This window comes from Oxyura jamaicensis, chromosome 4, assembly GCF_011077185.1.
Source record: "Oxyura jamaicensis isolate SHBP4307 breed ruddy duck chromosome 4, BPBGC_Ojam_1.0, whole genome shotgun sequence".
NCBI classification, from domain to species: domain Eukaryota; kingdom Metazoa; phylum Chordata; class Aves; order Anseriformes; family Anatidae; genus Oxyura; species Oxyura jamaicensis.
Genome location: NC_048896.1, coordinates 46,930,237 through 46,943,297, shown reverse-complemented (window position 1 = coordinate 46,943,297; position 13,061 = coordinate 46,930,237). Strand labels below are relative to the sequence as shown.

General features: G+C 37.4%; 1 protein-coding gene across 6 annotated transcripts in view; it reads left to right on the top strand.

Moving 5' to 3' along the window:
• Nucleotides 1–13,061, top strand: part of BANK1 (B cell scaffold protein with ankyrin repeats 1) — a 138,928-nt gene that overhangs the window by 36,478 nt on the left and 89,389 nt on the right. For all 6 annotated transcript variants that reach the window (XM_035325067.1, XM_035325070.1, XM_035325069.1 and 3 more), the window contains 4 exons: nt 2,937–3,085; nt 4,324–4,462; nt 5,846–5,988; nt 12,347–12,467. In XM_035325067.1, the coding sequence (XP_035180958.1) occupies nt 2,937–3,085; nt 4,324–4,462; nt 5,846–5,988; nt 12,347–12,467 (552 nt within the window). The remainder of the gene's footprint in view (nt 1–2,936; nt 3,086–4,323; nt 4,463–5,845; nt 5,989–12,346; nt 12,468–13,061) is intronic.

The following is a 13,061-nucleotide window of genomic DNA, read 5'->3' as shown; positions in this document are numbered from 1 at the left end:
TGTTCAGCTTCTATAACTAACACTTTGCTTGGTTGTTCCGTGTTCCACGCCATTTTAGGATACGTAGTATGCAACTGCTGGTTGGAGTCTGAGTGCTGGAAATGGTGATTCTAGAGTTTGCTCACTAAATGCAGGGTAGTGATGATATAAATCCCTCTTATTCTTAGACTGCTGTGGATCACTTTCGTTGATACATATATAATACAGACCTGACATTTACTGGAAGAGGTCTTGCTTGATTGTTTTTAGCTAATAAATTGCTAACCACTTTTCACAGTCAACAGGGGAATCCGTCATTCTATGAAATATCAAAGTCTGTGATGTAAGAGCCACGTCTCTTAATAATTTGTGTAAACTCTAGAGCAATGCAGTCCTAATTCTGGCTGGGCTGGAGTCCTGATAATGTATGTCACTACGCATAATAAAAATATGAAGAGCAGTTAATGTAGGAGGAAAACATTATCCTAATTTGAATCAAATTGATAGCACTAGTATTGACCTCGCTAGATGAATTATGGCAGACGTTAAAAGGTGGAAGCGACGGCTATCACCTTTGATAAGTAGAGCTCAGGCTGTAGAAATACAGTTATCATGAACTTCACAAAGATTAGAATGTGTCCACACAATCCTTGAAGAATGATAAATGACAGGAAGCTGGCACCTATGAATCCAGTGCCTACCAGATTTATTATTCAGTCCTTTCATTCTGTCTGGCTGATAATGAAATGTTTCTTGTCTTTGCAAGGCTCCTTTGCATAAAGTGGCAGAAGATTTTTCAGAAGAAGCATGCACCTCATGAATTGCCTTCTGAAGCAAATTCTGTGTACTTAAGCATAAGATTTATGAGTGACTTAAAATCTGAACGTAGAATATTCCTGAAGTACATGTTGTGGGTATACAGTATCCTAGGCACAACAAAGTGAAAACTCTTCTCCCCTGCAAGGGTTCAGGCCTTTCCTTTCCTGAAAGGCACTGCTGAATAAAGTCTAGTCTTTACCATGATAATCAGAGAAATTAACTTACTTTTTCAGCTGGATTAGTTAAACTGCATGGATTCTCTTTCAGTATGGTCTTTACTCAGTTTAGTTTATTTGACTTTCAAAATAAACCAAAGCAAAGGGAATGAGAACTACTTCAATTCAGGAAAGAACGTCTACACATAGGCTCCGTGTAATTTTACCAATCTGCACTGAATTCATCACTTACATTGTGAATTAGTTTGCATTAAAGGCATGATGATATAAGCAGGAGTAGGCTGGGGAAATTTTAATAGCTGGTGATGAACACTGAACCGCCCACCATAGATGTTCGCAGAACCTTTAGCTTCCTCAACAAAATGTGGACAAATGATACTTTTTTTTTTTTTTTTTTTTTCTTCTGAGACCTCTTTAGAAATCAAAACACATCTCCAAAACACATTCTCCATCAATCAGGCACTGCATACCAAAGTTTCTGTACTACGTTCGCCAGTATAACTTTGCTTAGCGGTTGAATTTTTTATAGAAGAAATTTATTAAAATCCGTGCCTTCAGAAGCAAAGCAAGGTTGGTAAGGAGAGGGAACATTCTGTATCAGAGAGACTGATATATCTGGGGAAATAAAGGCAGGCAAGAACTGGGAAAACTAATTGTAAATTACCAGTACTGATGCTGAATGGAAAGAGTTCTGTGCTGCTCAGGAGTGCTGTGTGGTTTGTGTACCTCAGTGACTTGAGCACTTCTGGAAAGAAGTAAAAATGCCTTTGGTATTTGTTTGAGCAGAGGCAAATTGCTACTGTTCTGTATGCTGCCCATCACAAATTCATATTAATTCTACATCCATTTAAAAGGCAAAGATGTGCCTGAAAAGTTATTTGTGTCCCAGAATGTAATTGGCTGTGGATGTTCCATAATTTAGAGTAATACAAGATGCTGTTGATATCTCTCAGGATATTGTCTCACCAGCCAGTCAGGATTTTTAACTCTGAGCTGCTTGGGTTGTTGTCATTAATCTGACCAGGTGTCTGCAGTATGCCGGGTAATCTTGCGTGATGAAGAGCTGCTGCAGTCCTTTGAGGTGGGTGGCAAGAGTGTTTTGTACAGGGTAACAGAGTGTCTGGAGCCGAGCAGTAATGATACAGCTGAGAAGCAGCAGGTATGAGGAACAGCCTTGCTAAAACACAGGCTTAGTCAGAGCTCTGCAGATGCAGTTGTCAATTATTTTATATTTCCTCATTAAAACTCTGATTTGGTGAAGGATTCACTGTGGCTCTTGGGCCTTTCCTGGTATGGTGGAAACAGAAAAGAAATTGGTTACAAGCTGCCTGTATGATGGGTGTAGCACATCCAAACCCAGGCTATCCTACAGAAAAATGTAAGCCTTCGGGGCCATCTTTTTGTTCGTGAAGGAGGGCAAAGGCTATGGAGTCTCAGTGTCAAGGAAATGTGTGTCTGCTGTTGTGGTTACATGGTCCGTGCATCCCTGTCCTCACCAGTCCTTCCTGCAGACAGGTGGGCTGAGGTTCTAAGCATGTCCTTCTTTAAATACAAACAAAGCAGCAGTGGTAAAAATCACAGTTTCTCCCAGTGAATGCTAACAGCAAGAGAGTTTCTTTTACCGAGACAGCAAAATGGGCTCTTCTCTGCAACCTCAGGGGTCGCTGTGACTTTGGTCTGAAGGCCATGTCTGCTTTGACCCTAGTGAGATGAAGCATATGAGTGGAGCCTGTTCATGTAAATACAGGTTGCAGGACCAGAACTACAGAGGCAAGCTCTTTATCAGAGGGGAAAATCTCACCTTATTTAAATTAAAGGGAATTTTGCCAGGCTTTCAGGCAGTGCCTTTAATGTGACTCCAAATGCTGTGCAAGTTCTCTAGTATGTTTTAAACCGAATCATTGCCATGTTTATTGATCTGGAGTGATTAACAATGTCCTCATTTTGCCTTATTTATTTCAGATGACCAGACCAACTCTGATTTTAACTTACCAGATACCAGGAGAGCTCCAGAAAAAACAGATCTCAGTTTTGAACCAGAAGTACTGTCTGAGACATTAGAAGCTAATGAGCAGTCGGTATTGGTGCTTCCAGAAAGAGTATCATGTGAGGTAAGGTTTTTGGATGCTAAAATCTTCAGCATAACAGTCAATGTTCTTTTTTTCCTGCTGCAGTCTCATTCATACTGTATCAGTTTTGAAAACAAATCTCAGATAAGGGGCCAAAATGAGAGTGTATGAAGACTGCAATCGGATTTATTTTGTCTTTGTGTCACATCCATACTGCAGCCAGAAGATTTGCAAGTAAAATAGTTTTGAGACAGCCTCTGAGGGATTTTATTTCTATGAGAATTATTTGTCAGCTTGGGTAGAGATGTTACTGTCACAAGGACCTTGTAGTTCAGAGGGAGCATATAGTCAGCGACTTCTGGAGATACAGAGAGTCTCTTGGGAACAATCCATGATGGGCACATACGCATGTACCCATACCGCATGAGTTACACAATGAGCGATTGTGTGAGCATATGCCTTGCCTAATTTTAAATTGAAATCAGAAATATTTTTGTATACATATCTGCATACACGTCCAATGGACACAAATGTTCATGTGTGTTTGGTTTTGATCAGGGTTGCTGTGAGAAAATATGTGAAAATGTAAACGGAGGAAATACATTATCCAGTGCTGCATTCCTTCATGTAATTGGGTGGCTGTGGTCAGATATGGAGGTTGCAGTTGAAATGTCACATACTTTGCTGGCTGTGTTTCAGAGGGCTGGCCCACATAACATGCCCCTTGGGGGCAGATTACCAGCTGAATATCAAGTAATAAGAGATATGTTTTATTTTGATATGTACCATTTATGCCATATCCTATACATACGGTAACAACACTTCAGTGCAAGTCACTTCAGTTCAGGAGGCAGTAGAGGGCTGTTGTCTTGGGTTACTTGCTGCTTCTGTCTTACTTTACTGTCAGCTCATTGTAAGAGTTTAAATGAGTCTTAAGTATTGTAGGTTCTTGTTACATGGTTGAACGTTGTTTTTCTAGACTGTAGAGTAGAATAGCTGTAGAAGAAGTAGCACTACACCTACATATGCATTTAAAATACTGCTTTAGAATATTGGTAGGTAAGCTGAATTTTAAATACTACGTTAATTTTGTCATTTATTGTCTGTAAAATACTGAAGGATAACATTGAGATGGCATCATGTTTTGGTGTTGTGATGTTTTTTGTATGAACGTATTGGGAAAGGAACTTTCCTTCCAACTTATGTTTTAATTTGCATTTTATGCTTTCAGTATAATTTTATGAAAGACTGACTAATGGGAACATATTTTAATTTTATAGAACCCTGGTGAAATATTCATTTTGTTCAAAGATGAAATAGATGATGAAACTTTTGAAATTGAATTCATAGCAGATAATCAACGAATTAGGACACAGCCAGCCTCTTGGAATAAGAAGGTCAAGTATATGAAAGCCTTAGGTAAGAAAAAAAAATCTTTACCTTTAAGTAAAGAGAAAATTTTGGATTCCCTTCACTTTTTCTGATAAGTAGTTTCACTTCCCACTGCTTTGTAGGTGTTTCCTGTACATGGGTTTTGCATACAGAACATTTATTAATAATGCAGAGAAGCAAGGCCTTGTGATTTATGGGAAACTAGGCTCTATTAGATTGTTTTTGTGCGGTTAAATGGCATGTGGCAGTCTTAAAATGTCATTGATTAGTCACAGATTAACATTCTTCAAAAACACTGCCATAAAATGGAAAGGTAATATTCTTTTCTTATTACCCTATTACTAAAATGTTTCATTTTATATCTAATGCAGTAACTTTGGTTATACTCCTCTCTATAATTCTTACTGATATAGGAAGTATTTTTTCTTTGCTCTTTTTTTTAATATTCATGCCATTTCTCTGTGTCACTCAGATCTGCTGGTTTAACTGCTCCATACGTAATTTTACTTGCCATATTTTCCTGTTTTTAAAACATTTCTCTATAATCTTTGTTACAAAAACTGGAGAAGTTGAAGTTTGGGAATACCTTTTTATAATAAGGATCTAGCTGATCTAACATTATAAGAAAAACAGGGAAAACAGTTTGGGCAGCTTTCCATTTAAGTTAATGTTCTGTTCATTTAGTTTCTTTGGCCCTATTACTCTTCTCCATTTGCAGGGTTGCCCATTTTTATCGTTCTGTAGTGGGCAGAGTTAGAATTGTAAGAAAACTGTGCTAGTGCTGGTATGGTACAGCAGGATGCCTGGCACAATGAATACTAATGAATTATAAAATGAGCTCATAGAGAGGGCTCATGCTGCATACACAGAGCAAGTCATACTTAAGTAACAGACTGTACAAATGCCTCTTTCCTTTGCTTTTACTAGGTAAACAACTGGAATGGAAGTAATTATACTGCAATTTCTGCAGTCTAGTTCAAGTCCAATTTTGAGAACCTTGCCTGCAATTAAGAAAATGTTTCAAATGATGAACAGCAATTTGTAATAAATGAACTTTTCCTTAATTTGTAGACATAAGAGAGCTGATTATAGGTCATCAGTCCATCAAAGGAAGTTGGAAATTGGAAGTATAGTTTTCATCTCCTTTCTAACATGAAGCAATACAGTAGCTTTGTTTCATATGGATTTACAGATATGTATTTTCTTTTGTCAGCTTTTTAATGTTAGATTGAAAGACCTGCATACAGAACTGCCTACACTAAATCATCTGTGAAATGCAAATCCAATCAATTAATCATATCTTATGCATTTTCTGTGGTATTTTCCTCTGCTCTTTTACTCATTCCCTGAGATGTCTGGTTTGGGATTGCAAAATATTTTCAGCTACTGTTCCGATTTGTGTTTTTTAAGATTTTCCTGCTGGCCCTGTATATATAAATGTCTACTGTGGGGGAGTCATTAAGACCACAGCACAGATCGAGTATTATACGGCACTAGAAGAGATTGAGCGTGTGTTTCAGAAAGTGGCTGACCCAATAGCTTTTGCTTGTCAGGTAAGTTGACTTCTGCATTAAGTTAATGAAAAAAATAGAATGTAAGTGCCAATATGAGCTAAGAAAACATATGCCATGCTGTAAAGACTTTATTTTGATTGCGTAGTAATGAATAGTGGCTCAATAATAGGCTCAGGATTAAAGAGGCCCAGCTTCGAGATACCTAGTTGTGAGCAAGTCAGGCAAGTGAAAACAGTTTTTCTCTCCTTTTTTTTTTTTTTTTTGTTTTCATTTAGAGTGATACAAACATCCTTGGTGCTGTATATGCCCAGTGAACAACATTCTACATTACAGAGGATGAAAATAATAACAAATAGTAGCGATGTCTCTCTCTTTAAAGCCTTCCTTTGAGTATGTTCTAAAGCCGATAGAAACAAGTAATCTTAAGTCACATTGTATTTGGATGATTGTTATTCATTTACCAGTAAATGGGATTTTTTTTCTGGCATAGCCAGTACAGAAAAAGGCAGGTTGATATTCATGCAGAGTCCATTTACAGCTGCTGAATATCATTCATGTGGTTTGCTGGTTGCCATGTACATTCTTTGCATATATTTAGAAGAATTCAGATTTTGAGCTGGATTTCAAATCAGCACAGCAGACTGCAGTACTCTGCAACATCCTTTGCCGACGGCACATACAAAATAATAAGAAAAGAAAACATTTATTAAGGAAGGACAGAACCTCAAGTATCATTTGTTGAATGGTGGGTAGCCAGAGTAGACTTGTCATGATGTCTATATTGTAATTGCAAAGCCAGAACAAAAATAATAGTCTCTGTTTCCAGCGCAGACAGTCTCATTTTCCTGTGACAAATCTACCTTATCTACCACCTAAGGCATTATAAACATAAAAAAAAAAAAAGGATTAATAAAAAATGATGTATTGTGTTATTTGTATTCAGTTCAGGATGGGGGTAGATTGTTTCCAAATACATTTCACTTTTGTTCTAAGCAAACAAGCCATTGCACAAGAAAAAATAGTGTAACTTTAAATACAAGCGCATTCTTAAAATTTCTGTAATATCCATCATTAGAAGGACTTGGAAGTAAGTTTCTAACAGGTTTTATTTAAAATGTTATGGATAGGAAATGTATTATGATTAAAAAATACAACTAATGTCGTAACCTAGATAGCTATGATACACCTGCTATTTCTAATGGAGATCTCTTTGTGTTCTTCAGGAGTCTGACCTTTCATTTAACCAGCGTGCTTAATATTTAGTAAGATACATGCAATTCAAATTATATACAAATGCAAAAATATTTCTGTGCAGAGCAGTAGCACCAGGAAATACAGCTGCAGTGTTATGACTATCAGCTGTGTTTAACAGTTTGCTTGCCTTTACTCATCTGGGTAATAAGCAAGCTTTTAAATGAGTAGACACTCTATGCCGTGAACTTAATGTTACTGTGTTGGCAACTGGAAAACCAGTCACGAGAAAATTTTCATAATCAAGCAAGCTTTACAACCCATGCAATATGATGACTGCTGTATAAGAAAGCATACTGACGGTAACTCTTCTGTAAGTGTGCATGTGTTGGAAGATTTGTCGTTGCATTTAATGGTACCCACTGGGCCACGGAGTGAGGTATGTTAACTGGCTAGGTAGCTGAGCCATTTCCACAAATTTTTAAAATACTTTAAGCTTTCATGTGAACCTGATTTAATGGCAGTAAGACATATTGGAAAAATACAATTTACAGAATATTATTTAACTTAATCTAAAATGTGTTCACACGAAGAAAAAAAGAACAGCCTTGGTGCTAATTAGAATTCCCATCAAGTAGCAGGAGTAGTAGTAACTTTTATTTAACCAGGATAATTAAAACCTTTGAGACTATCAGCTTATTTGCAAAAGTATCCTGGGGCAACAGTGGTTTATCTATGCAAAGTAACAATCAAACACAATGGAAAACAAAATTAAAGTAAAATAGAAAAGCTTACAGCAATTATTGATCAAAGCAATATCATTCTGTGGTTCAAAGAAAAGTTCAAGATTTTCACAAATGCTTGCAGTCCTTATTAAAATTCTCTGATGAAAGGAAATGGCTACAGTAATGCATACCAAAGATCCAATGCTTTGGTAAAATGCTTTCATTATATTGTATATTGTGTTGATGGCCTTTGTGGCAACTTGGAGATGATATCAACACGAAGACTATTGTCCCCTTCTCTACTTTGTCCCCCAGCAAACCCAAACAGATAAACCAAACCCAACAAATAAATAGGCTTACAGCTATCCATTCCTTTCACTGATGGTCAGGTCAATTCATTTGCAATAATGGGAGGCCAGCAAAGTATTGGACTTCTGCACCTATAAATTCCTCTTTTTATTTTTAGAGAGGAATTAAAGATTAACACTAGCTAAATTTTAGATTAAATGCATTCTAATATTTTCACAAATCATGGTTTTGGATGAAATTCTTTGCTGCATCTCTTAGATCATTTTCTGTTCTGTATTTGTCTGCATTTCTAAAAGCATTTAGCCACATTAGCAAGACATTTTAAGAAACCAAGCAAATATTTACAGTGTAAGAAAATAGAGTAAAAACTAATTGAGTTTCTTTCCAAAAGTTTTGAAGGAATACAAATTTAAAAGTTTTTATAACGCACAAGTAAACTTTTTCATATATATATATATATATGTATATATATATATATTTTCACTTTTCATCAACTTTCCATTTCAACATTCCCCTGGATTTACATGCTGTATTGATTTTTCTCTCAGACTTTCTACCAAATGCAACTATTGATTCAATTTTTCGGTGTTGGGGTTTCTTGGTACACATTTCTTAGGATTTCAGAAAAATGGAAAGTAGGGTCATATCCTTATTACTGAAATCGATAGGTTCCTGTTAGTTTGAGTGACTTAGAGTATCCAGAGTCAAAAAGTTTTTGTGACAAACTTGGGTTGAATAATATGATTCTGAGGATTTTTGAGATGTTTTTGTATCATAGTCATCAAACAGAATTTCAGTTACAGAGTATATTGGAAAAAAAAAAAAAAAAGAATGAAAATAAACTGCAGCCTTTTCTGTGAAAACTTGTGAGAAATAGCTATATGCCTTATGGGGAGATATTATGTATGTGCCTTCACCTGATCTCCTAAGATACTTCCTTTGAAACTGTTTTTAATATTTCAATTTTCTAAGCCACATCAGCAACTCTTATTTTAGAAGTTTCCTTCTTTTCCCCTAAATGTGAAATCTCCATATTCCACCAGTGGCTAAAGTTGTAAGAAATGCCTACGTGATTTTTTTTTTTAACCCTCGCCCATACTGTGTGGCAGAAGTAATCTAGCAGTGGAAGTGCATATAAAGTAGCATCTGATACATAAAAACTACTGAAGTAGTTCATCTTTATGTAAATGTAACCTTGTTAGTACTGCTAAAGCCAGTGAGGAGTATGTTAATTTAGTGTCTGTATGCTGCTTCAGTGGCACACATTTTCAGGGCTTTGTTAGCAGTTATGAAAGAATGTAGGTCATCTCATTCACAAAAGGAGCAAAATATGTGCTTGGGCTTTTCCTTTTTATGAGTGTTATTGTTGTGATGCCCAGGTGTGATGGATAGCCTGCACTTGGGGCTTCTCTGTTGCTCACGTCTTTGTCCTGCTGCTCTGAAAAGGAGGCAGGGAGGGGAGATGGTGCCTATACCTGGGGAGGAGGTAGGGAACAAGGGCTTGCTTCTGGGGATGAGCTCTGGGGTAGTTTGTAAGGACTAAGACTGAAGGGGAGAGCAGAGTGGATGGAAAAGGATTGCCTGGTAGCTTACTGGCTTAATTCTGAATGGCTTCTGGAAAGAAGAACTTGCCTCCAGGGACACAGGCAGGAAGTCATGCTTTTACTTATTTTCTGTCAGGTTTTAGATCTTTTTTTCTCAGATAAAATGTGGGCTCTCACAAACTTCTCACTGGTTCAGCGTTTCCTTGAAGCGTGCTTAACTTTAAATACTGTCCTATTCCTGTTGGCTTTTCAGCATGAATTTGAGGTGTGTGGTGGTGGTGAGGTTTCTCAGGAAGTTCCCACAGGCCTATAGAGAGCTGTACAGGGGATGTCAGAATGCATACATGCAGTGTGCTTGTCTGAGAGCATTCTGCAACTGAAAGGTGAAGTAAAGTAAAGTAAAAGTCTCTAAAGTGAATTCCTTCCAGGAGGAGATCACCTTTGTGTTAGTATGGAGCTCTTTCCTGCTAGCTGGAGAGTGCAGACTGATCCTATTGCTGGTTCTGTGTCATTCTTATTTCGGCTTATATCTTCACGTAACTAGTGGAACAGGCTTTCCTGTGTATGAGCTGAAAGGCATTAACGTAGGTATTTTTTAATAGTTAAACTAGATTTTCGTAGCATGCCTTTGTTGTAGAGTAGTAGAGCAAAGCTAGTCATTAAGGTTTCATTTACAGGATCACTTGTTAAATTACGTGCTTGAGCCTTCAGGTTTCAGATACATGTAGAAAGAGGAGAAAAAATGAGGCAGAAAACTTGAAGCAAATCTCACTGTGATAACTGTATCAAAAGCACATTGTGCCTGCCTTCAAATTCCTAGGAATGGATGGGCTGGTCTTTGGAAGGCAGGCCTGTTAAATCATGACAAATCTAACTCTAATTCAATTTGCTCCCTTTGGGAGGTCAGACACTGAGACAGAAATTGGCCTGTCTTGTAAAAACTGACCTTTTGTTTTTACCTCTTGTAAAAACTAACCAGCTTGATGTGGTTAAGCATGCAACTGTTTGCGACCTTGAAAATTTTGCTGCAAGTTCACGGAATTGTGTGCCCTTCTCATTTCAAGAATTTGCTCCATCTCAGACTGAGAAATATTGCTATATCTCATGTCACTTTGGTTGTTTAAGTGCAAAGTAAGAGCTATACGTTCCCGAGGTACTCCTCCCCCAGATTTCTGCCTAAATGAAAAGGGGAAGGAAAGGTTCCTGCCTCTGTTCTTGTTTTTTCCAGAAGACCTTGGAAGGCCAGATTACCTCGAGTGCTTGCTGAAAGGAGCCTGTGGGGTATTTATTTGGCTTTTGTAGTACAAGACAGTCTGAACTGGTCTCTGTGAAACTGTTCCTCAGGTATTTCTCGACAGATAGTAAAAGACAGGTGTTGCTATGTTTTTTTTTTTGTTTTAATTTGTTTTTTCATTTTTATTTTGAACAGTGAGGGCTAGATAGGAAGCAAAGTGTGTATGGGATGTCCTTGCCACTGTAGAGGAAATTAAAATATAAAATATTAGTTCAGATCTAGTTCATTTAGCAGCCAGCCTACACATTTACTCTGTAGAGGGGAATTCCTGCTATACGGTTGTTTCAGTGAATACCAGTGGGTTTGAGCCTCTTTCATCGTGGCACAGCTTCTGCGTATGCACTCATTTGAGCTTGTTCCTAAGTCATTACTTATCACAGAATGGTCTGGGCTGGAAGATCATCTGTCACAGACCTCAGTGCCATGGGCAGGGACACCTCCCACTAGATCGGGTTCCCCAAAGCCCTATCCAACCTGGCTTTGAACACTTGCAGGATTATTTTTGTGTCAAGTGTAAACCAACTCCTGAGTGTTCTGCTGCTGTTGCTGAGTTTCGTTTGGTGCTCAGAGCAACACAGACTATCTTTATAGCGCTTAGTTAAAACATCCTTACCCATTCAAATCCCTGTAGTCATACCTCTCATCACACCAAGGAAAAAAGTACTTAATTATGGCTACCTTGAGAGTCGTTAGGAATGAATCTTGGCCTTTTGTCCACGCAGAATTAGGCAATCAAAAAATGATCTCGTAGAAGTCAATGAGGATTTCCCTTGTCTAAAGACTAAGTACTCGGTAGGAAGCTCATCTAACTGGTTGCTTGCTATCAGTTTCTTAATCTGGCAGCAGTGTCAGGCCAATGGCTGATGGAATTGATGCTGTTCCCTACCTAGCAAAGTGCACGATCTTAATGTAAAGCTTTCCAGTAGCAGTGCTACTGTATTCTTTAAACTCATCCTGAATTACTGCTCTAATGAGACCTTGGATTGGTTTGGTACCTGGCATCTGTTAGAACAGCTCCTGGTTATTAGATAACATTGTCATATCTAGATCAAGAATAGATAAATACAAATCTTCCTGTCCTTACCTGTCTTTCAGGAATTTTTAGTCACAGCTGAACTTTGTAAATTATAATATCTGTTTCTTTTCAATTGCATCATTTTATCCTGCTCCTTGTATATCATAATACCTCTTCTGTAACTTTCAGAAACTATGCTGGTCTTGCTGAGTTTGTAATAATGCTGCCTGAATAATTTGATTCACTAGCAACCTGAGGATAAAGTTAAAAATACATATGCAACACATGAGCTGACTTTATTTATTTGTCTTTTGAACAGGCTTTTAGATTTTCTTCTGTGGAGAAGCTGGACAGTGTTTTGACTTTGCTATTGGAAAGCAAAATAATTACTTCTGAATTCAACATATCCCAGAGTGAGGAGCAGCACCATCAACAAGCTAGTGAGTCCCTTCTTCTATGCATTCATTTTGTTGCTGCTGCTTTGGTCATTACTTATAAATGTTATTATGAAAATCTTTAAATATTTAAGACCACTGGTGAAATGCAGGAGTCCATGATAAGGACAGCATAACCAACAACAACGACAAGAAAAATCTGGAGGGAAAAAAAATCTGTAAAACATTACTTCTTGAGTCAGTATTTAGAGTTGTCTATCTGAATGTTCATAATCAGCTTTGGATTAAATTAACAACTTTTCAGCTCAGCAGATTTATACCTATGGAGAAAACACAATAAGAGACATATATGATGCCTGTACATTATCTGTGTATATTTGCATATACTTTTACTAATCGATCTTTTTGCAATACTCTCAAACTTCATGCTCTCCAAGTTTGAAATAACAAGAAAAAGGATCTACATTCATTTTAGTAACTCTGCTTAATGTTTTTCATTACTTTCTTCGTGTGTGTGTGTATATATATTTAACAGTATAATTACAGTGAGTTAAAATAGGATTTGTCTATGAAGTAGGGGCACTGTATGCGCAATCCAGTAGAGTACCAACAGAAGCCACCATTTAGTGGAAGGTCTTG